The sequence below is a fragment of the Temnothorax longispinosus genome, unplaced genomic scaffold, assembly GCF_030848805.1.
Source record: "Temnothorax longispinosus isolate EJ_2023e unplaced genomic scaffold, Tlon_JGU_v1 HiC_scaffold_33, whole genome shotgun sequence".
Taxonomy (NCBI): domain Eukaryota; kingdom Metazoa; phylum Arthropoda; class Insecta; order Hymenoptera; family Formicidae; genus Temnothorax; species Temnothorax longispinosus.
In genome coordinates, this window is record NW_027270154.1 from 204,462 (window position 1) to 226,176 (window position 21,715).

General features: G+C 41.7%; 6 protein-coding genes across 7 annotated transcripts; all 6 read right to left on the minus strand.

The window, feature by feature from the left end:
* Positions 1-279: 279 nt before the first annotated feature.
* On the minus strand, positions 280-2,862 carry LOC139824340 (uncharacterized). The gene is made up of 2 exons (XM_071796870.1): positions 2,635-2,862; positions 280-2,153 (listed from the first exon to the last, which is right to left on the minus strand). Exons 1-2 carry the CDS (start codon positions 2,686-2,688, stop codon positions 705-707), a joined length of 1,503 nt encoding a protein of 500 aa, XP_071652971.1. The 5' UTR covers positions 2,689-2,862; the 3' UTR covers positions 280-704.
* A 2,543-nt stretch (positions 2,863-5,405) lies between these two features.
* On the minus strand, positions 5,406-6,758 carry LOC139824338 (uncharacterized protein F54H12.2-like). The gene has a single exon (XM_071796868.1). It carries the CDS (start codon positions 6,756-6,758, stop codon positions 5,406-5,408), a length of 1,353 nt encoding a protein of 450 aa, XP_071652969.1.
* A 673-nt stretch (positions 6,759-7,431) lies between these two features.
* On the minus strand, positions 7,432-10,258 carry LOC139824344 (uncharacterized). Its single transcript, XM_071796875.1, has one exon. The coding sequence runs from the start codon at positions 8,359-8,361 to the stop codon at positions 7,441-7,443; it is 921 nt and encodes a 306-aa protein (XP_071652976.1). The 5' UTR covers positions 8,362-10,258; the 3' UTR covers positions 7,432-7,440.
* A 593-nt stretch (positions 10,259-10,851) lies between these two features.
* LOC139824345 (uncharacterized) lies at positions 10,852-11,660 on the minus strand. Its single transcript, XM_071796876.1, has one exon. The coding sequence runs from the start codon at positions 11,540-11,542 to the stop codon at positions 10,853-10,855; it is 690 nt and encodes a 229-aa protein (XP_071652977.1). The 5' UTR covers positions 11,543-11,660; the 3' UTR covers position 10,852.
* Positions 11,661-11,688: 28 nt separating this feature from the next.
* LOC139824343 (uncharacterized) lies at positions 11,689-16,724 on the minus strand. 2 transcript variants are annotated; one of them, XM_071796874.1, is made up of 2 exons: positions 16,627-16,724; positions 11,720-16,521 (listed from the first exon to the last, which is right to left on the minus strand). In XM_071796874.1, the coding sequence occupies exon 2, from the start codon at positions 15,890-15,892 to the stop codon at positions 12,197-12,199; it is 3,696 nt and encodes a 1,231-aa protein (XP_071652975.1). In that variant the 5' UTR covers positions 15,893-16,521; positions 16,627-16,724; the 3' UTR covers positions 11,720-12,196. The 2 variants fall into 2 exon arrangements, with proteins under 2 accessions (XP_071652974.1, XP_071652975.1); XM_071796873.1 differs by lacking the exon at positions 16,627-16,724 and having other exon boundaries at positions 11,689-16,496.
* A 2,135-nt stretch (positions 16,725-18,859) lies between these two features.
* Positions 18,860-20,233, minus strand: LOC139824347 (uncharacterized). The gene has a single exon (XM_071796877.1). The coding sequence runs from the start codon at positions 19,919-19,921 to the stop codon at positions 19,079-19,081; it is 843 nt and encodes a 280-aa protein (XP_071652978.1). The 5' UTR covers positions 19,922-20,233; the 3' UTR covers positions 18,860-19,078.
* Positions 20,234-21,715: the final 1,482 nt, after the last annotated feature.

Genomic DNA, 21,715 nt, shown 5'->3' on the forward strand with positions numbered 1-21,715 from the left:
TCTTTTTTACACTTTAAAGTTAAATGAATCAGCAAACTAAAATTATAAATTTTTAATATTATTTAGCTTTAGCATGATATAATATTATATTCTTGTTTTATTTTTTATTTTATTTTGTATTCCTGAAACTCACTAGGATTGATTGAAAGAAATATAACGATATTTAAAAAAATACTTTTAGTTTTGTACCAAATAAAAGATGTTACTCCAAAGAGATTACAAAATATTATCGTTAATCAGAAAAATAAATATTTTTACGTTTTAGGAGTAATATATAATGCGATAAATATATATATTATTTTTTGTTTTATTGCATATTTATTTTATAATAAATAGGTACATAACTAATGTTTTTGTAATATTAGTGAGTATTTTAAGATACAATATAAAAAACATAAATTATAAGTGAAATTGTCCTGTGAATCCTGTGATTTATAATATAAAGCTAAGCTAAAGATATAATACAAATAACACGTATGTGTAAACATTGTTCTGTGATGTAAAGTAAGAACATAAGTGTGCGCTGTTTAAATATGTAAGTTACATATATATTTTTTGTAAGATGCTTTAATAATACTCTGAAGTTGTGATACTATAATAAAGTAGTCACTTTTAATTAAAATATTTTGTACTAATTTTTTTAATTAATTGTATTTTTAAAAATAATTTAAATAGGAGATATTGTTCATTATTACATAAAAACATTAATCAAACGGATCTAAAAATACATTGTTTCGACATAACTCCGAATGTTTTTCCATAGTCTTTAGTGTATAGTATATATCCACAAGTTTTTTAGATTTTTTATTCAATAGTCGATTTCTCAAAAATGTATAAACGTATGACCAATTGGAAAACAACCTTTCTAATTCAACAGAAGAGGCAGGAATTTTTAATAATTTTTTAGCAAGTGCTGAAATATTAGGAACCCTTCTTTCACACATTGCCCAAAATACATATGGATCTGCAATTTCCTTTTCAAATAATTTTGAAAAAATGCCTGTTTTATTTAAATATATGTCTAGTTCATTTATTCCTTTTTGATTTAATTCTTTAGAAAGAAATTGTAGTGCCTGTTTTAATTGTTCTGCAGATAATTTTTCACCTCGATAAGATGGGTGTACGAGATTAGCTGCCATTCCTATTGGTCGTACAGCATTTTTCAAACGTTCTTTTAACAGATGTTCATGGAATTCATCGGTTGATGGTATTTCTAATGTCAACCATAATTGAGTTGCATCGGCAACATTACATGTTGACGTCTGGCACCTATTTATTAACGTACAAACTGGATTAAATATTTCTATATATTGCTTCAATTTTGATTCAAACTCTTGATCTTGGAGAAGTTCCAGAACCTTCTCTTTTATAGGGTATGAAGCTGTTGATGCTACATTTCTCATTATGTTTAAATTTTGTAAGGCACAATTGAAGGAATCTCTATAACTACTCCATCTAGTTTCGCAGGCTAAATTCATTCTACTACCACCTTTATTTATAATATCACGCTGCAGACCAGGATTTTTGAATTCCTTTAAAAGCGCATTGACTTCATTTGCAAATTCTCCATCTACTAATGACTTGGCTAATAAATTGCCACTATGGCTGTTGCAAGTTGAGTACCACAAATTACTCTTATTACCCATGCTAATCATGGGTGACGCATTATCGGATACTATTGCAAAAATATTCATGTTATATAAGTCTTTCGATAAAGTAATTGAATGATTAACAACTTCTAATAATAGTTCTGCGTTTTCTGAGCGTCCTGTTATATCATATGACTCAATAAAAAATTGCCTGTTATAATCTGCATTATGAACAGTGCATACGACATGCTTGCTGTTTGTCGCAGAATTTTTCCACCCGTCAATAAGCAGCACACATTCACTATTTTTCAAATGTTCTTTGCGTTCATTAACAATTTCTTTATGAACTTTATCCAATAAATTATTAGATAGGAATTTCCTTCCTGGTAAGTGATAGTCAGGATTAAGTGCAGCTATTAAATTTTTAAAATGTATCGATTCAACAACTTTAAATGGTATATTGCAACCAAAAAAGAATTTTGCAAGCGCTATATCAATGTCGTTCTTCGACTGAGCTGGTAAATTTTGTGCAGGTCCACGTTGTCCATGTGTTTCAAAAGCAACCTATATAAACACATATCTCAATAAAAGAGATATTAATTTTTACAATTACATCATAAGATATACACATATAAACATATAATATATTTAATATATTGGTAAAATAGAAATACAAAAAATTGAAAACTATGACATAACTTTTATTTAAACTTTAAATTTAAAATTTGAATTTGACTCATATATAACAGAAATTGTGGATTTTATTAATTGGTTTAAGATATTAAATAATATGTATCCTTTATTTAAAACGTTTTCAATTATATTATAGATACACTTTTCTTTCATGATTAATTAAAGTTTAATTTGAAAGGTGACAGTATGTGACTATGTTGAAAATTGATTAGAAAATTACGGCATAACCGCAAATTGGCCCATACATGCTTTAAAATTAAATCCTCGCGATAAAAGCAAAAATATATTACAGCGAACAGCGAGTGACAGAAATTACTGTATAGTGTATACTAAAAACATATACTATACTTACATTTTCATTATTTTCAATATTACTCTTTTTTTGTTTCTTATTTACAGACTGCATATTTAATAGGTCTGTTACTCTGTTTTGATATATAAGAGGAGGTTTTTTTTCAAAGTGTCCTCGGTTGAATTGATATATGAGGTTAAGGGTTAAGGTTATAAATAGGTTATGTTATAATAGTGTCAGAGGTATCATACATAGTTTGATACGTATCCTACGTATCCTACGTATAATACGTATAATACGTATTATACGTACGTACGAAACTTCTGGAATGCGTATGAAACCCAACCCTGGACTGATCATGTATCGTTACCCGAGTCCTCTAATTGTTACCGAGCGTAACGCCGTAAGTAGTAAGTGGATAGGTATGGGGCGTCAAAACAAACCCCCTCCACCGACCCCTCTGGCGCCAGGAGCGTGGCCAGACTGTCTGCCCACGTGACCTCGGAGCTCTCTGATTGGCTGCCGTGTGGGGGGTGGGGGTGAAATGGAGCGATTTGATTGAATACCCCATACCTACCCAGCGTTCTGATTGGATACCCCATACCTACCCAGCGTCTGATTGGCCCTCCCTCCCTCCCCTGAGGCGTCTAGTGTCTAGTGATTTTTTGGGGACTGCACGTGGTGGAAAACTACGAGACAAAAATGGCGGATTTAATTGGAGCGTTTTGATTGGATACCCCATACCTACCCAGTGTCTGATTGGCCCTCCCTCCCCTGAGACGTCTAGTGCCTAGTGTCTTTTTGGGACTGCACGTGGTGGACGACTACGAAACAAAAATGTCGGATTCAAAATAGTAACTAAATGGCGCGTTTTGATTGGATACCCCATACCTACCCAGCTTCTGATTGGCTCTCCCGCCTAAAGTGTCCAGCGTCTTTTTAGGCCTGCACATGGCGGACGACGCTGAAGTCACGCGGTAAAATAGCGGAAAAGCCGACCAGCGCCATTTTGGTGGAAACACGTGGTAGACGACGCTAAGCTCGAAAAAGGATATGATGCTAAGATACCGAAAACGGAAAGTGGAATTTTTAAGAGCGTTTTACCTCGAGGGAAGGGGAAAACAGGAACGGACAGGTTCGCTTTATGACATGGTGCAACTATTTTAACGTAAGAGAAAAAGGAATGAATAAATATACGGAGGGGTTGAAGATACAAACAATGTTTATTACATAAAATAATACATTGATACGGGTGAATAAGTATTTTTTTTAATTATTCTTAAAAGTACACGCCTGAACATGACAGCATTCAACGTGAGGTTTTACGCATGCGCTTTTATTGTGAAGAAAAATTTTACGAAATAATTTTACAATCAAACGATCATTGCGCTCGCAATTGTCGCTAAATAGATTAAGAAACTGACAAAGATTATAGCCGCTACACATGAAATATAAAAATACACAACAGTATTGTCCGCAAGTTTGAGAGAGCGTTCCTTGTAGCGTCACGGTGTTCCATCGATGCGTAGTGGAATTTCGACGAAGGCGTAAGAGGAATCTGGAGTCCAAAGGTGGTAGTCCGTAGCTATCGAAATACGTTCCTGCTCCTTGCTCGTCGATGTAAAAAGCGACCCAATGTTGACCGGGCCGATCGTGATCGTCCGTGTTAGCGACGATGGCTGTCGATCTCGTCCACACCCTCGGCAGTCTGTCGGCAGGATATACACCCGCATATCTGACACTGAGATGATGCAACGCATGTAAGATTTCTAGCGAGTTCATTTTTTACACAGCGAGGCGGTGATCGCACGAGAGGAATTATTTGTATAATTTCGGGGTTTACCTCTTTTGGTGTTGTCGCACTAGTGTTCTTGGATGGAGATGGTTGTATCGGTTCGTTATTGAAGATGTATTCTTTTCTTACGCCCGCTACTGAATAATAAACTTTTGTTACTTCTTCTTCCTCTTTCTCTTCTGTCTCGTTATTTTTTTGCCACTGTTTTATTTTTATAGCGATGTCACCGTCGGTTTTTTCACCCTCGTCGTCGTCGTCGTCGTCGCTTGTGTCCAAATTTACGTGTGAGAGATTTATAGTATCGTAGGTCGAGCCGATGCTGCTGCTGCTGCTGCTGCTGTTGCATTCGCTGTTGTCTCGCAAGACTAACCAGCGTTTCAATTTGAAAGCGTTACGTAACGCACAAACAATTTTGTCCGTAGTCGAAACACGAAATCCGTGATGTGAGCAGCGTTGACTGTACTCTCGGGCCTCCGGTAAACTTTTGAACGGTGGAGAAATTTCTTCCAGATTATATATGTTTCTGGAAAGTAGATGACTCAAGTAACGAGCCTTTTCCACACCTCTGCAGTAGATGTAGCGCACTTGTCGCGTAATTTCTCGCAGATGTAACGTGAAACATTTGAGATTGGTTTCACCATCGAACCACTCGATTCCATGATAATTTCGCGAAAGCCAGTTATTCTCACGTCTTGACTTTTCGGGTAGATCGTCAAATGGATAGGGAGGCGTCATAATCCAGTGTCCGGCGATCGCTGCGTTATTCGCGACAACTGCGACTTCTTTCGGAATAAACTTTCCGTTGACATCACGGAAACCTTGTATGTCGATGACCAGATCCATAGTTCAAAATGTACTCTCTATTTTTTCAAGCGAAGCGTCGACGTCCGTGTCTCGAGTGAAACTGAATCTCTCTCTCTTTTTGCAGGACTTTACGCAGGAAAATGTGATGGGTAAAATAAGTAGTGGTGGTGGTGGGGTAAAAATAAAGCATGTACCGTAAAGCTGAGAAATATTATTTGTCGACATTTGTCATTTAACCGGCAAAGTCGACGATGATTTGACGAGTGGAATCGATTTCTAGAACATTATCGAACTCGGCGTAAACGATACAATTAACGGTTGTGGTAAGTGCTTTTTCAAATCGCACTTCCAGTCGTAAACTGCCATGTTTCACAAGGTTCCAATGGCCGGCAAAATTGGCTGATAAGTCTGGTGTAAGATCAAAGGCGAAAAGTGTGAATCCTTCGGCGTAATCTTCTCTACTTATAGAATTACCCTCGTTCAAAAAGTGTATACCGGTTCCCGAAAAGAGAGTGTGATAAGCTTCGACGTAGAGTGGCTCGTCTTTCGAGAAGCTCGGCTGTAGCGGTCTACTGGGAATTTGTATACCGTCGGCGTACAGCGAAAAGAAATTTATACCGTAGTTTTTGAAATTAAACGGGTTTAATTTTCTATCGCCGTTGAACGCTCTGTTATCGACAAAACCGACTATTATCCGTTTCGGCAGTTGACCGAGTATTACATTGTCTAACGATTCTCCTACGAGACCCGCGTGAATCGTAAATGTTTTAACTTCGACTCTCGTAAGGGGATATTTGGCGGTAGTTTGACTCAACATTTTCGCATGCGCGAGTAAAATGCCAGGACTTATTTTTGCTCTTCTCACTAGCAGACTGGCGTCTAAAATGCGTATTTTCGACGTCGAAGTATTTTCCATAAGGCAAAACGAATCCTTCGAACGAACGAGTCTCATTCTAACTTCCACACCGTTAATTAAAAATTTATCTTGATTGAAAACGTCGCAATGAAGATGACCTATGAGATCTAGCGCGTGTCCCTCGTGAATGTAACGAGCGCGTCTCACGAGAGCCGGATTTGGTGTTTCTGAATCTACGAGTGCGTCCATGAGTCCGGGGGTATCCATGTCCCACAGACAAGAGGTCAGATGGGAAGTTTTTGCGGGTGAAGAATAATTTAACAACGCCTCTATGTACGCGCGGTACGCGTAAGCGTTGTTTGGGGGTGAGACGAGCTTTTGATTGAAATATACGTCGATTTGATTGAACATGGAATGCAGTAAATGATTTACGGGGCCTACTTTGAACGCACTTCCCCCTGGTGTACTTGTTTCGTTGTCGCCACCGCCGCCTGCTAGGGGAGAAGTTTCTACGCGTATGCGAAGACTCAACATGGTGTGAGTGAGGTCCAGGTAGTCTTCCCCGTGACCGGGTATGACGAATTCTATAGGCGCGTCGTCCCCGAGGGAGGTTATGGGCTTGTAATAAATCCATTGCGAGCTCTCGATACTAGTTTGAGTGGGTGGCAATGAGAAGAAATCGAGTTCACTTTTTAAACACTCGTTCGAATGTGTGTGGAGAAAAGACATGCTTATCCTCCTTCTCTACTCCTTGAATTCTTGGTTCGTGCGCGCGCGACGATTAAGAGAATATGTCGGATACACTGCGTTTCTTGACGCTAACTCGACGACGACGTTGTCTCGTAGCGGTGGTAGATGACTTTCTGTTTACAGCACGAGTATTCTTCTTCTTCGATGATTTTTTGATCGTTGTTCTCTTCTTCTTGATCTTTGATGATTTTCTTTTGTCCGTTTGAGGACGACGACGTTTACGAACTGCGACGCGACTGTCGTGGATGCCGAGGGGAAACTGAAACGCTGAATTTTTTGCGGTTACTTTATACCCCGATCCCTTCATCAGGCTGCTTATCTTCTCCTGTGCTTTTCTTTTAAGATTTCCACTCGATTCCTTGAGGCGAGTTTTGAGCGCCTCCTTCAACGGTGTATTATTGTCGACATCTTTCATCACATTGATACCCGCGCGTAAAGCTTCTTTACCGACCGCACGCGCGCCTCTACTTAGGAAAGGCAGTACCTTTCTGAATAATCCGCCGAGAAAACTACCGATTCCATGACCTCGTTGATAGGATGCTCCGACGAAAACTCGTGGAATTCCTCCGCCTCGTCCGCTCTGATGTGAATCGTAATATTCGTAGTCCATTGTACTGAAATTAATTTTTATTCTTTTCGACGACGACACTCCGCCACGGTCTTACTGGAAACGTCTAAAGTGCAATGTCACCGTCAACGTCCCGGATTCGAATGGTATATTTTTTCCGAGTTGATCTTTTATATCTATTTCAATCGTGCGGAAATTTGTTTTGCGTAATGGAATATAATGCAGCGGAGAGAAATGTTTCACCTGATTCGTTCCGTAAGCCTCCACGTGATTATAGCGGTATGTCTCGACCGGCACTATTCGGAGAAGAGGAGTTTGCACGTCTCCTGTTACATAAGGCTCGCAAATATCGCAATAAACGAACATTTTATCTGGAATACCGCGCTGCAAACTACAAGGTTCACGACTATAGAAAGCTGTTTCGCGTGCACCTTTACTTTCGTTAAAAAATCCAAGTTTAATATAATTCGCAGTAAACACTTTTTTGGAAATAGGATTAATTGCGTTGCGCCTGGCATATAATTCGCCATAGTATACGGGAATATTGAGAAGAGCATGACCTAAACCGAGTATTTGTAGAAGAGTATCGGAAACGCTCATATAATGTATTAGATCGCATTCGCTTGCGTTACAGTTAATGCTGATGAGGATTTTTCCTCCAGTCTGTTCATGTTGATCCAAATAAAAGTGCGAGTCAGCTTGTTTGCATGTTTCATTAATCGCTGAGATAAGTTCTCTGGTATTTTTGTAAAGACCGTACCATATTGTGCCTTTCCTCGCCACCTGTGCTTCTTTCTCCCCCGGTTTAGTATCGAAGAAGTAGATTTCATTTTCTTGATAGCGCAAGTGTGAAAGAGTACTTGGAAATTGAATCTCGCTAAGCGCGACTTCCCATTCGCCGTGTAAGTGAACAGTTTGAGGTAATTCCGTAACGAATGACGAGGTTCTATTTTCCGGGAAATAGCGCATACTGCTATTGCTCGGAAGTACCATGAGAAATTGATCGTCCCTCATCTTGAGGAAGAGAAGTTAAATTCGAAGCGGGGATCCAAGTGTCGAATTTGCTGGGATAACCGCGCCAGCTAACTAACACCTGTTTATTAGCGCCGCGTCCCCTGGTCTTTATCACGCGATCGACGATAAACTCTTCTTCCCGCAAGTTTTTCTCAACTCTAGCTAATTCCTGTTCATAAAAAATACCGTCTATGACCTCATCCGCTAAATCGCTCAGTTCGTACACGCGTGGTTTTCGCCACTCGAGAACGCGGTGAATTCGAAATATCTCTTCACTCCACCTCGCCTCGTATCCTTTCTCGAAGGTAGCTTTTGCTCTACTGACGCGAACGAGTTCTCCGACGTTGTATTTAGCTTTTCGTGCGCGTTTCATCTTTTCGCTCTTCCTCCATCGTCGAACTATATTTTCGCGCGCGACACGAGCGTTTTCTCTCGTAACGACAGCCGGCTGCATTCTGATGGAGGAATGACGGGTGTGATTGTAAGCGCTTACGATATCCTGCAAAACATCGACGTAGCGCCGCGTATTTTTATGCGTAAAATAGCGCCACATTCGCTCCTTCAACGTTCTGTTGAAGCGCTCGACGACGGCAGCTTTGATATCCGGATTACGGGCCACGCGAAAACGAATGTCGTTTTCTTCCAGAAACTTTTGCAACGGACGTCCGATAAATTCTTTACCTTTATCCGTTTGTAAGTATACCGGTACGCGCCCGTCGCTTTTCGAGAGCACGCGCTGGAAAGCCGTCGTCACGTGCTCACTCGTTTTGTCTCGTAGCGGTTCTACCCAGGCATATTTACTAAGTACGTCTATAATCACCAGAACATACGAATATCCGTCGTTGTAACTTTTGAGATTTCGGAGCTCGATCAAATCGGCCTCCCACAGATCGTCGATATTCGACACGTTGTAATGCAACCGTGGAAATTTTTTGCGCGATGGACGATGCAACGTGTAAGCGTCTTGCGTTTCGAGCCAACGCGTGACTTCGTTACGGGAGAAATTTGGTTTAGCGGCGCGCGTCAGATTATCCGTTGCCGAATAGCCCGCGTAATGTCGCGGATCGTAGTAGAATTTTTCAAGTTCCGTCATTTCTGTTTACTCCAATCGAGTAAGCGTCTTTTCTTCGCCTGCTGCTGCTGCGAATCAACGGTACTTTTCGGTGTCTCCGACGGTGTGGAACTCCTGAGAGGACGAAATGTCGCGATATTCGAAGAAGAACTAGCGGTTAATAATTCCTTATTTCTCACTAGTATCGAGGGGACGTTTAAGACGCGAAGTAATCGTGCGAACTGAAGTCTCCCCGTTGCTTTCACGGTTTTTCTTTCGCGCATAGCTTCGTTTATCAGGTCGTCGATATTCGAATCTTTTATAACGCTGCCGTCTATAGTGACGACTCCATCTTCGTTCCAGCTAATTCTACTCGGAACTGCTTTATCGAACAAATACTTTAACAATAAGCGAGCATTCGCGCGATAAGTTTTTGGTACGCTATCCAGTATTCTTTTAGTGCTTTTCGACATATTACGCTCGTTTGACGTGACGGTAGCAGCAGCAGCAGCAGCAGTGGCGGCGGCCGCGACGTCATTTTTCGCCATAATACCGCTAGAGTGTGAAACCGATTCGAGATCGCGCGTTGTCGTCGTTTCGTAGTCGTCGTCGACGTCGTTGATGTCGTCACGACGAATATCGTTGTCCGCATTTTCGTCCCCTTCATCGTTGCGCGCGTCCCGATTTCGCTTTCGCGCTACACGAACAAAATGAAGATATCGCCAAAGTGCCTCTTTATATTTTTTCCATTTCTCCCCGACGTCGAGTGGTAAGGGTGAATTAAGAATGAGACTCATCTCCGCATCGAGTCGCGATAGAGGTGTTCCCGGTGTACGCACTGAAATATTGGTGTTCTCCGAATTTTCGCTATTTTCCTTCGTTCGTTCGCTACCGACGGCGGCAAACGCGGTGGGGAGCGTTTGTTGCGATAATTGACGCTGCATTCTTTCGAGATTTTCCGTAGTGATCAAAACCATCTTTTTTGCCCTTTCCATAACGCACCTTTTAATCTCTACCGCCGATAATTCGCGACAGTAAGGCGGCTAATATAGGACCGATAATATAAGGTAAGAATCCACCTTGTTGTACCAATAGCTTTCTTTTAGCCTTCAAATTACTGCCTTTTGACGCGATGCGACGCAGCGTCGCTTTGTGTTTGCTCAATCGTTTTTTTTCACGTCGTTCGAGCGGAACGTTACCTTTGAGCGTGTTGAAAACGCATTCGCTGATACACCGTATTAATTTATCGTCAGCGGTCCGTAAGAAGGTCGCGCGTTGATTTTTGTTCAAATACAGCAACGCCTCGAGAAGACAGGTATTTTTCTTTCCGATCGAGCGTCTGGCGTTTTTCGTCGCTTTGTCTGATTTTGCGTTATTTTCTTTCTTTTCCATCGCGAGAAAATTACACGACTGACCAGCGTGTGCGCTAGTGCGAGTCTTTTATACGTAGCCGTTGGAAAATGATCTGCGCGGTACGTAAACGAAATGTGCCGTATCGTCGGGAAAGATACACGTTCGAAATCGATATTCGTCCGGAGTCGATTGTTTCAAATCGAGCAGTAGATACCCGTGCGGTCTCGACGTGGCGTCGTAGTACGCCTCTTCTAGAAACTTTGGATCGTTGGGAAAGACTTGACGCGCTAAATGACGAATTTGCGCACGATCGCGAGGATTCTTGAAAACCACGATGTAATTTGCATTGAGCGATATATCGCGTTGCCCGCGTCCCTGATGAAAAAGATTTTGCGAGATGAGAATTACGCTGAGATTCTTATGATGACTACCTTTGGTAAAGAGATCTACGATCGCGTCGCTCGATGACGATTCTCTCATAAGATCGTCGATTATCACCAATTTAGGGGAAAGCGGATCGGCGGAATAATCTTCCGGACGTGGCAATCCCTCGCGAAATTCAATTATATTTTTCTTCACCGTTGCTTCCTCGCGCGCGTCGTATTGTAATTGACGATAAGCCTCCTGCCACTCGGCGTAATAAAACAAAACTCTCTCGAAACGCACGTCGGACATGTGAGATAGTTGTCGGAGAAAGGTTTTCACGAAGATCGTCTTCCCGCATCCGGTGGGTCCGCACACGATCGACGTCCAGGGATGTTTCCAGCGCACGTCCATTTTGCGAAATGATTGACTCGAATTCCGCGCGTGACTTCAAAAAGAATAATTTGAGGAGGAGAGGAGCGGGGGGAGAGGAGGGGATAAGGTAATCAACGGCGGCGGCGGCGGCGGCGGCGGCGGCGGCCCGAACGCGCGCACCAGCGTACCCCCGCAAACGCTCGCGCGAGCGAACATCACCGCGGCCGTTGATCAGCTGATTCGCGCGCCGCGGTGGGCATAAGCTTATCCGCTCGTCTTAGCTTATTACGATTCCGCAGCGAGAGCATCGCGTCGACGAGCTTGTACGCGATGCTCCGACCGGAGAGAGAAAAAATAAGCGCGGGAGGGGGTGAAATTATATGATACAACAACTATTTACGCTTTAAATGTGAAAATATTTTATTTTTTCAAAGATTTTTTTAGGAAAGAAATCACAAATTTCAAGAAATTTTATATTTAAACACGCACAGAATATATTTCCATATCGCTACATTATATTTTTAGTTACATATGTACAAAAATCCTTTTACGCACTTACAACTATTTTTACAAAATTAAAAAATTATTTACAATATAATACGAGAACATTTTTTTTTTTTTTTACCCTAATGTGGCAGAAAACGTGTTAGTCTAACTTAAAAATAAAGAAGAAGAAGAAGGAGAAAAAGTTATTCACTCCACGTAACCGTACGGAAGTGAATAACGATTATTGATAAATCTACGTTTTACCAATACCGGTGCACACGTTTTTGTTTCTTCGCGAGTTACGATTTCATGAAACGCGGTGCGCCGAATTGCACTAAAGCGTAGATTTATCGTCGTCCCCGCCGACGACGTTCCTCCCTCTTCCTCTTCTCCTCTACCCTCTCTCTCTCTTTGTATTATTAAGTTTTTAATACTATTGAAATTTACAGCTAAAGAATTCCTATAATTTAAAGTAATACCTTTTACTTTACACGACTCTACAGTACGTCCGTCCGGAGTACGAACAATATAAGCGTAGAATTTTGGTCCGCCCGACACGAACTTCTCGATATAGCTGCCGTTGCCGTAGCTCTCGAGTTCGTCCGTCATGTCGCCGAGGAAGTTACCGGTACGCGGTTCGTACTCGTTCGGATCGCCTGTACTTACATATATACAAGAGTCGGTATCGTAGTATAAAACGCGTCTATCTAATGCTTCTAAATATTCGTATAGTTTTAAGCGCGCATGTGCCGTCGTGTACGCCGCGATCACGACATTTGTCAATGGGGAAGCCACGACGGCCTCTTCTCGTAGCCGCCACGAAGCATATATTACCTCGTCGTTGACGGGTAATATGTCGATTATCTCGTGCTCGGGACTCGTGAGCAAAGTCATGAAACGCAAACAAGATTTCACGACCTCGGTCTGAGGCAGATTGGTTCGCTGGCCGAATTTCCCCCAGAAAGAATTTAAACAGAGTTTCGCGACCGAGCGCAGGCCAGGATTCCGCACGATGTTGTCCTTATCGAGAACAACACCCTCGGTTTCCGCATATTCTCGCAGGTATCGTTCTTTCGCCTCGTCGTCATGACAATCGCTCGGCCACCCACTAGCTTCTTGTTTTAATTTTAAAAATGTATTTATGTATTCGGCGAACAAACCGCCCTGCCGAGTACCGGGGTCATATCGCGCAACTTTATATTGCCATATTTCGCTCACTTTTGTCACGAGATAACCCTTCTCGACGGCTTTGCGCAATTCGACGGATACCCAAGTACCCTCGAATTCACGATCGGCGGGGTTATCGTGAGTGCACGCGGCCTGCGAGAACGTTTCACAGCAGCTACGACATAACGCGAACATTAATTTTCCGCGTACGCGATATGGGAGTACCGGGTGAAAAAGATCGCGCGGTGGAAGTACTCTGCATCGGATGAGACCTTCGATCGAATCAAAATTATAATTCGGTGCAGTTCCGATTATCGCTCGGCATTCTTCACCGATAAAAATATCGGGGTGACCGATCGGAAAAGCACCGGTTTTCAATACGTATGGGTACAGAGAGCATACGTCCACGTAACGTATTTTCTCCGTACCCCGAATTTCGCGTCGGGTGGCGATGTTTCCCGTGCGTCCTCCGTAAAATGCGTCGCGAGGATCGAGAGGTGCGTGTTTCAGTAACGGATGATTTTCTACATAATCTTTCATCGCCTGATTTTCTCGCAACTCACGGTCGAAATCACACTCCCACATCTCCGTCACGAGGTACCCCCTCCTTCGGAGACGACATGTCATCGCGAGTGTTCGTTCGTAGCGCGCGTCGATCGTGTCCTCGCGATTCGCGGTCGAAGGCTTTCTATCGCGATTCACTTGAAAACATGTGGGACATCCGTGCCAAAAGCAACCGTGAAATTGTAGTACGTAACGTCGCGTCTCGTTGTCGTCGTCGTCGTCATTAGTCGGCGTCTCGTAATATCCGTCAACGCGCGTACCGTCGATTTTATGCTCGCGCCCTCGCCCTGCGTGAATTACGGGATGTCCGAGCTCGTGCTCCATCCACACCAGCCACTGTAGAGCTTTACGCGAGTGATTATCGGCGAATCTGTATCCTCCCGCCGGAATGATTCCTATTTCCTCCTTGCGCAGAAAGTTTTTGCGAAAAACTCTCATACACGTGGAAGCGATAGTCGTGCATTCTTCGAACGGACACACGTTCCCGCATTCCAAAAAAATTTTTCTGAAAGCCATGCACGCGCGTCGAAGAATATCCACGTCGTTACGGCAATATTTAATAATTTCACTTTGAAAATTAAAAATAAAGTTGTTACGCGTCATCTCCGCGTGCCACGAAAGAAAGTGTTCGCGTTCTTTCGGTTTCATTTGCTCGGGAGAAAAATATCGTGTGTCGGGTATCGGACCGATATAATCTTGATTTTCGCGGGTGTTAAACAAATGTGGAAAAATACCTTTATCCAATGTATCCTGCAGCCCGAAAGCTTTAGGTAATTCGGATAATTTCATAGGCATATAATTTAAGCTATCGATAAATTTTGTATGTCCTACCGTCATCACGACAATTTTCGTTCCGTTTAAAATTACTTGTGGCTCTTCAGTCTTTTCCGTATTTTCGACTAAATACTTTAGAATAAATTGCGCATCGAACGCTTTCGCATTATGCGCGATGCAAATAATTTTTTTTTTACATTTTGTCGTTCGCGTTACAAAATCGACGAACTCTTTTACAGGATCGCGCCGAAATACAAACTCGCGCACTCCACACCAACGGCATCGCTCCGACATGTCGTCTATCGCGGCGCACGCTTCGCAAATCTGTTGCGCGACGCAGAGAGTCGGTACGTGAACTTTGACGTTGTCCGTACCTTCGAGCGTCTCGTCTTGACGCGTTTCGAAATCATAGAACACGAATGCGACGCGTTCTTTTTTGCTATCACGCTTGTTCGTTGCATTCACCCCGTCATTTTCGTTTCCAAGCGATGCCTCTCCCCGTGCCAGCGTAGTACTCGTACCCTCGCCAGGGTCTTCGTTTACGTCGGCATTACGTCGAAGAGGCCGCATAAAACATAAATGATTAGCGGACTGCAACGAACAACACGTCTTGCAATACGAAACGCCGCATTCGTGTCGCGAACCTCTCTTGACGAATCGCCCGCAATTATCGCAAATCTTCACGGAACTGCAGACGCTCGCGAGCGATTTACCGTCGTAAGATTTTTGCGCGAGATGACGTTTGAAACACGAGTTTCCGAAAAACGCACGATTACACGCCGCGCACTTGACAATTTCTACTTCGGGATTCTCGCACGAGGGTGTAGCGTAACAGCGCGGACATTTTTTCGAACAGCGATGTCCTCTGCCTTTACGATACGCAGTGTTACACGACACGCAAAATTCCTTTTGAGTACCGGCGGCAGCATTCAAATTTAATATGGGGTTGTAATGACGCGAACGCTCGTAATACATAATATTTAAACGCCATGTAGGTTCGCGTTCTAACGAGGCGAGTAATTCGGCACCGTCGTACAAAGGATTCGCGCCGCTGCCAAAGTTGTTGGAATTATATATGATTATTGCTATATTTTCATTTGCGAGAAAATGTTGAAAACGTGCAACCTCCGGAATTCCGCACCCTTCTTCGGGTATCGTAACACCGGCGTTCCTCACCAGCTCCAACGCTAATTCACGTTGAAGCACGGAAGTCCGGCATCTTACGGAATTCCACCTGTCGTGCAACACTCCCGTACGTAGATTTCCGCGCTCGCGATAAATTCGTGCCAACACGAGGGAACGAGGTAGACATAAATTATCGCTATTCCCGAGATCTACAATTGACCGCTTAACGATGGCTGTTAATCTATTTGTCGCACCCCCACGACCTACTGGCATCGCAACGTTGAAAACGCGCACGTCGAAATTTTGCGCGATATCTATTCCTCCGTTACTTTGCGCGATCGAACTCACGAGATCCCATATACTCTCGGATGTTAAGTCTCGCGCTGGGCGAAACGATAGCCCCGCCGGACCGTGCGTTAGTTCCGCCGACTCGAACGATAAGCCGACGTAATCTCCCGGCCCAGTCGAACGTAACGCATACGCGTGAATCTCGCGGAACGCGTTTTCCAACCAACGCACGGTATCCTCGCCTTCGGGTATCGGTCGTACTCGAAAACTGGCCTCTCTACCGAGTATCCGGAAATTTCTAAATTGACGCGCGTTTTCTGCCACTAAATCTATATAATTAAATTGTCCGACCTGGTGATGATGCTGATGCTGATGGTGATCCTGCTGACGTGCCTGCTCCTGATGTTCCTCTTGCACCCTCTCCACGGGGGTATTTTCCTCCTCCACCTCCACCTCTCCGTCTCTCTGCGTTTGAGATCCGTCAGCGTCGGCAGCAACAGTATTCTCCTCCTCCTCCTCGCTAGCACTCTGCGTTTGCGAAACATTATCATCATCCTCAGTGTTCGGAGCAACAGCATCGGTAGGACGGTCCGCACCACCTCCGCCCGACTGTACTAAAAAATTAAAAAACTTAGTCTCATACAATATTGATTTATATTACGTTTAAAAAGTTAAAAATTTTTTTCACGACCGCGATAGAGCATACTAAGGTAACTCACCTTTAGTTGCTTTTATCACTAGTGTAGGTTGACGTTCTTTTTTTTTTTTAATCTTTGTCTCTTATTAATTTTCCGGAGACAAGGGTCGAACCGGCGAGTAAGAAACATCTAATCAGAAATAATTACTTGTGATTAAAACGATAAAAATTACGGAATTAAAAATATAATAGTCAAATATTATTACCTTCATAATTGTTAGGTGCGTATCTCTCGTCGTCGTCGTCGTCATCGTCATCGTCATCGGTTTCACTAATAATAATATCATCGTCAATATTATTGATATTATTATCACTCTCCTCCCCCTCCTCCTCCTCCTCCTCCACCTCGTCCATCACCTCCTGCGACTCTTCTGCGTTTCGAACTTCTTGTTCTTCTTCCCCCTCTTCCTCCTCCTCCTCTTCCTCCTCCTCATCGTCGTCTTCCATCAATATTCGCTCGATTACATCGTCGATCGTCGAAACATCATCTGATTCCGATTCTTGTTCTTCTTCTTCTACTTCCCTTTCTGGTAAAATGTAACATTTCGTTATTTCTTTTATTCGCCGCTAAATTTTTATCTTATCTTATTTTTTAAAAACTTACCACGCGGCGTAAATATGACCGAATCGGGTGAGCTCACAATTCTCACCTCCTCTTCTTGTTCTGCTTCTTCTTCTTCCACCTCCTCTTGTTCTTCATCGTCATCTAAAACAGTATAAATTATATTTGATTTATTATACAAATATTGCAAGTATTAGCTTTTACGTGTTATTATTAGACTCTTACCGGAAGATAAATCGATGACGGGGATGTTGTCTGCGGGCAGTGGTGCAACGATTCTGGCTCTACCTATAAAATTTAATATTTATAATATTTGTTTTTTTTTTTTTAAATGAATAATTAATTTTATTATTTCCTACTTACGTGCTGGTACTTCCTCCTCATCAATGTTTTCTTCCGCTCGACGTCTCTGTCCTCGTCGGACCGGTAGGACAGCGGCAATGCGGTTATCGTCTATTAAATTAATTTAAATTTTAATGATAAACTCTACTATATTAAAATTTTAAGGTGCAATTTTTATTTCTAACACTTACCTTTTCCGTTACGACGCAAAAATCTAGCAATATGCCCTCTTCCTGCGTCTTCTTCCTCGTGACGAAAATCTCTACGATTTACTAATTCGCACAAAATGATATTCACCAATCTTTGATTTCTTTTACAGTAACCCAGTTCATCCATAACACATAACAGGGTACTAGAGCACCCACGCACGAAACGTTCGAAAAGTTTATAATTCGCCTCTTCGACGATTGTCACTGCTTCTACAAACTTCCGCTCATTAAACACTTCTACAAACACTAGCCTATTAAAGTGTTTGCTTAAATTGCAACTCACTTTAAAAAAATCGATCAAAGTTGCGCGGAGAGACATTTTCGACACTTTACTTGTCTGATTAGCTAAGAGCGTTGCAAGACGACTCCAGTACACTCGGACAAATAAGGACTAACTCTCAGCTATAGTATTACAGACCATTTATAGTTGAAAATATTTCCAAAAACTTCTAGAATAATGGCGTGCCAAAAATTTTCTACCTAAGCCATTGGTTACCAAATTTGAAACTTTCCCGCCCACTTTCTTCCCATTCTCCATTACCGGTGGAAGAGAAAGGTTTTCGCAAAAAAGTTATTTTTTGTCATAAAACTTTTCCATCTTGTTCACAATAAAACCATAAAACCATATTCTTTTATTTAAGGCCTTTATTCCAACATGAAACTAGAAGGTTTTATTATCCCATCTGAGAAATTTATTGATTTATTAATAGCTTCCAGTGTAAAAAGCCAAAAACTTCTAGAATAATGGCGTAACAAAAAATGTCTACCTAAGACCCTGATTAGCAAATTCAAAACCTTCCTGCTCACTTTCTCCTTACCTTCCTTTCAGGTGAAAAAAAGTTTTCGGAGAAAGGTTCTATACCATAATCCCTTTTCCGACTTGTCCACAATAAAATCATAAAACCATATTTTTTTTTATTTAAGGCCTTTGTTCCATATGATTTATGACGGTGTTCTTTTTAGGACTTGGGTCTGAACAAAGAGTTTTCGAAAATATCAAATACGCTTGGTTTCTAAGATTTGCTCATGTATTACTTATTTTCTGCGGAAACGAGGTTGTAAAACAGGAACGGACAGGTTCGCTTTATGACGTCATGCAACTATTCCGTTTTAAATAAAAGTTTTTATTATTGAACGCATTCGAAAAATTTACGATTTAGAAACTGACCAAACCTGAAAAAATAAGAGAAAAAGGAATTTGTTGCGGAGAACGTGAGGATTGAAGAAAAATAGAAAAAAGTAGAAGTTACAAAAAAAAAATGTTTATTACTACAAATTCTTCTTCATAGGAAAAAAATACAATTTAGTCGCTTATAAAGTAAGGCTGTAGATAAAATGTTTAAACAATAATGTTATAAAATTTACAATCCGCGATTCGACAAAATTATACGGCAGATTTCGGGAAGTCGCAGCACACAAAGTTGTATCATTACTATATTAAAATACGTATCGAGGAAAGTTAAATCGGTTATTTGCGTTTGTACATTAAGTTCGATGTCGAAGTAATTTCCTCTGAGAGTTAATTTCACAATATCCTCATCTATATAACCTTTAGGAAGATTTAACTCTATTTCCTTAATAAGATAACGCGCGCAATTGTTAACATTATCGGCCACTGATTTTAAATGTAATAAATGTGCATCGATACATTTCGCAATATTTTTCAGCCCGAGAAATGTAGGCTTCTGCATCACAATTGCCACAGCGTATGTTTTTCGTTTCTTCGTCGGTGGACAATTTTCCTCGCCTGTTCGTTGATTCGTCCTGGCAGAAGTATCTTCCTCGTTTTCCTTGTACGCCAGCAATATGGATCTTGCTCCGTAGGCCGAAGTAAAATTGACGGAGATATTGTTAATGGAGATAGAATTCGGCTTCAATTTGCTTTCTCCATTTAAATATTCGCTCACGAGTCCCATGTTCTCTTGAAACTGCTGCCACGATTTCTCGTCGAAATAAACGCCGTCCGCACAGTTGCCGGTTAATTTGACCAACGGCACGAAAACTCCCTCGGATGTTGCTTGCAAACCCACATGAATTCTCTTCGTATGGGAGCTGTTGAGTCCATATGTTGTCGATAACAGCATATGTAATTGCTCGTTTCTTCCCTCGAAGTCACGTCCCTTATCGGGAATCCCTTTATCAGGAATATCGCGAGTGAACATCCGCTTCTCAGAATTATTAGCGTCTTCTCTGTGACTAGCCATTGTTCTTATTTCTTCGTAATATCGGCTGACACACACTCACTCCAATCGAAAAGTCGGATGAGAGAGTTATACTTTTTCACTGGCAAACTTGTCGCTTCGAACGTTGGGACTCGAATGATTTTGCTTCGTAACGTTAGTCAAAACGTTAACTTCGTCTGTAACGTTGTAGAAAAATTAGTCTGCGCGCGCAGATAGAAAATTAGAAAACTTTAGATTTGTCTAGACTTTTCTAGAATTTTTTTAGTTTAAACTAAAAATTCTGTTATATAGGTGGTTTATATAGGAAGCTAAGAGAATTTGTTAATAAAGTGATCGGCTAAAAATTTTATACGAAAAACGTAATAGTTAAAAATTTTTTTAATTTTAAATAAAATATTTCTAAAAAAATAAAGGAACAACAAAAATCTATTCGAGCTCTTTTTATCTTTTTAAATCATTTAATAAATAATTCTTTGTATGTACTTAGATAAAAGAATATAATTTTGTCGAATCGCGGATTGTAAATTTTATAACATTATTGTTTAAACATTTTATCTACAGCTTTACTTTATAAGCGACTAAATTGTATTTTTTTCTATGAAGAAGAATTTGTAGTAAAAACATTTTTTTGTAACTTCTACTTTTTTCTATTTTTCTTCAATCCTCACGTTCTTCGCAACAAATTCCTTTTTCTCTTATTTTTTTCAGGATTGGTCAGTTTCTAAATCGTAAATTTTCGAATGCGTTCAATAATAAAAACTTTTATTTAAAACGGAATAGTTGCATGACGTCATAAAGCGTACCTGTCCGTTCCTGTTTTACAACCTCGTTTCCGCAGGAAATAAGTAATACATGAGCAAATCTTAGAAACCAAGCGTATTTATTTATTTCGAAAACTCTTTGTTCAGACCCAAGTCCTAAAAGGAACACCGTCATAAATCATAAAAACTCTTTGATACAAAAAAAGGTTGGATTCGTCACGTCTCGATACAAGCCTGGTCATTTCTGTCCAGACCCAAGTCCTAAAAGAACGCCGTCATAAATCATAAAATTCCTTCGATACAAAAAAGTTGGATTGTGTCACGTCACAAAGCGAACCTGTCCGTTCCTGTTTCTCCCTCCCCTCGAGGCAAAACGCTCTTAAAAATTCCACTTTCCGTTTTCGGCATCTTAGCATCATATCCTTTTTTCGAGCTTAACGTCGTCTACCACGTGCTCCCACCAAAATGGCGCTGGCCGGCTCTTCCGCTATTTTACCGCGTGACTTCAGCGTCGTCCGCCACGTGCAGGCCCAAAAAGACGCTGGACACTTTAGGCGGGAGAGCCAATCAGACGCCGGGTAGGTATGGGGTATCCAATCCAAACGCTCCATTTAGTTACTATTTTGAATCCGACATTTTTGTTTCGTAGTCGTCCACCACGTGCAGTCCCAAAAAAGACCCTAGGCACTAGACGCCTCAGGGGTGGGAGGGCCAATCAGACGCTGGGTAGGTATGGGGTATTCAATCAAAACGCTCCATTTGAATCCGCCATTTTTGACTCGTAGTTTTCCACCACGTGCAGTCCCCCCCAAAAAATCACTAGACACTAGACACCTCAAGGGAGGGAGGGCCAATCAGACGCTGGGTAGGTATGGGGTATCCAATCAAAACGCTGGGTAGGTATGGGGTATCCAATCAAATCGCTCCATTTTACCCCCACCCCTCACGCGGCAGCCAATCAGAGAGCTCCGAGGTCACGTGGGCAGACAGTCTGGCCACGCCCCTGGCGCCGGAGGGGACGGTGGAGGGGGTTTGTTTTGACGCCCCATACCTA

Coding starts and splice junctions, on each gene's coding strand:
- LOC139824340 (XM_071796870.1), bottom strand. CDS start 2,688: ATGCAGTCTGTAAATAAGAAACAAAAAAAGAGTAATATTGAAAATAAT. Junction 2,154..2,634: donor ATATTGAAAATAATGAAAAT/GTAAGTATAGTA, acceptor GTGTTTATATAG/GTTGCTTTTGAAACACATGG.
- LOC139824338 (XM_071796868.1), bottom strand. CDS start 6,758: ATGTCTTTTCTCCACACACATTCGAACGAGTGTTTAAAAAGTGAACTC.
- LOC139824344 (XM_071796875.1), bottom strand. CDS start 8,361: ATGAGGGACGATCAATTTCTCATGGTACTTCCGAGCAATAGCAGTATG.
- LOC139824345 (XM_071796876.1), bottom strand. CDS start 11,542: ATGGACGTGCGCTGGAAACATCCCTGGACGTCGATCGTGTGCGGACCC.
- LOC139824343 (XM_071796873.1), bottom strand. CDS start 15,892: ATGCCAGTAGGTCGTGGGGGTGCGACAAATAGATTAACAGCCATCGTT.
- LOC139824347 (XM_071796877.1), bottom strand. CDS start 19,921: ATGGCTAGTCACAGAGAAGACGCTAATAATTCTGAGAAGCGGATGTTC.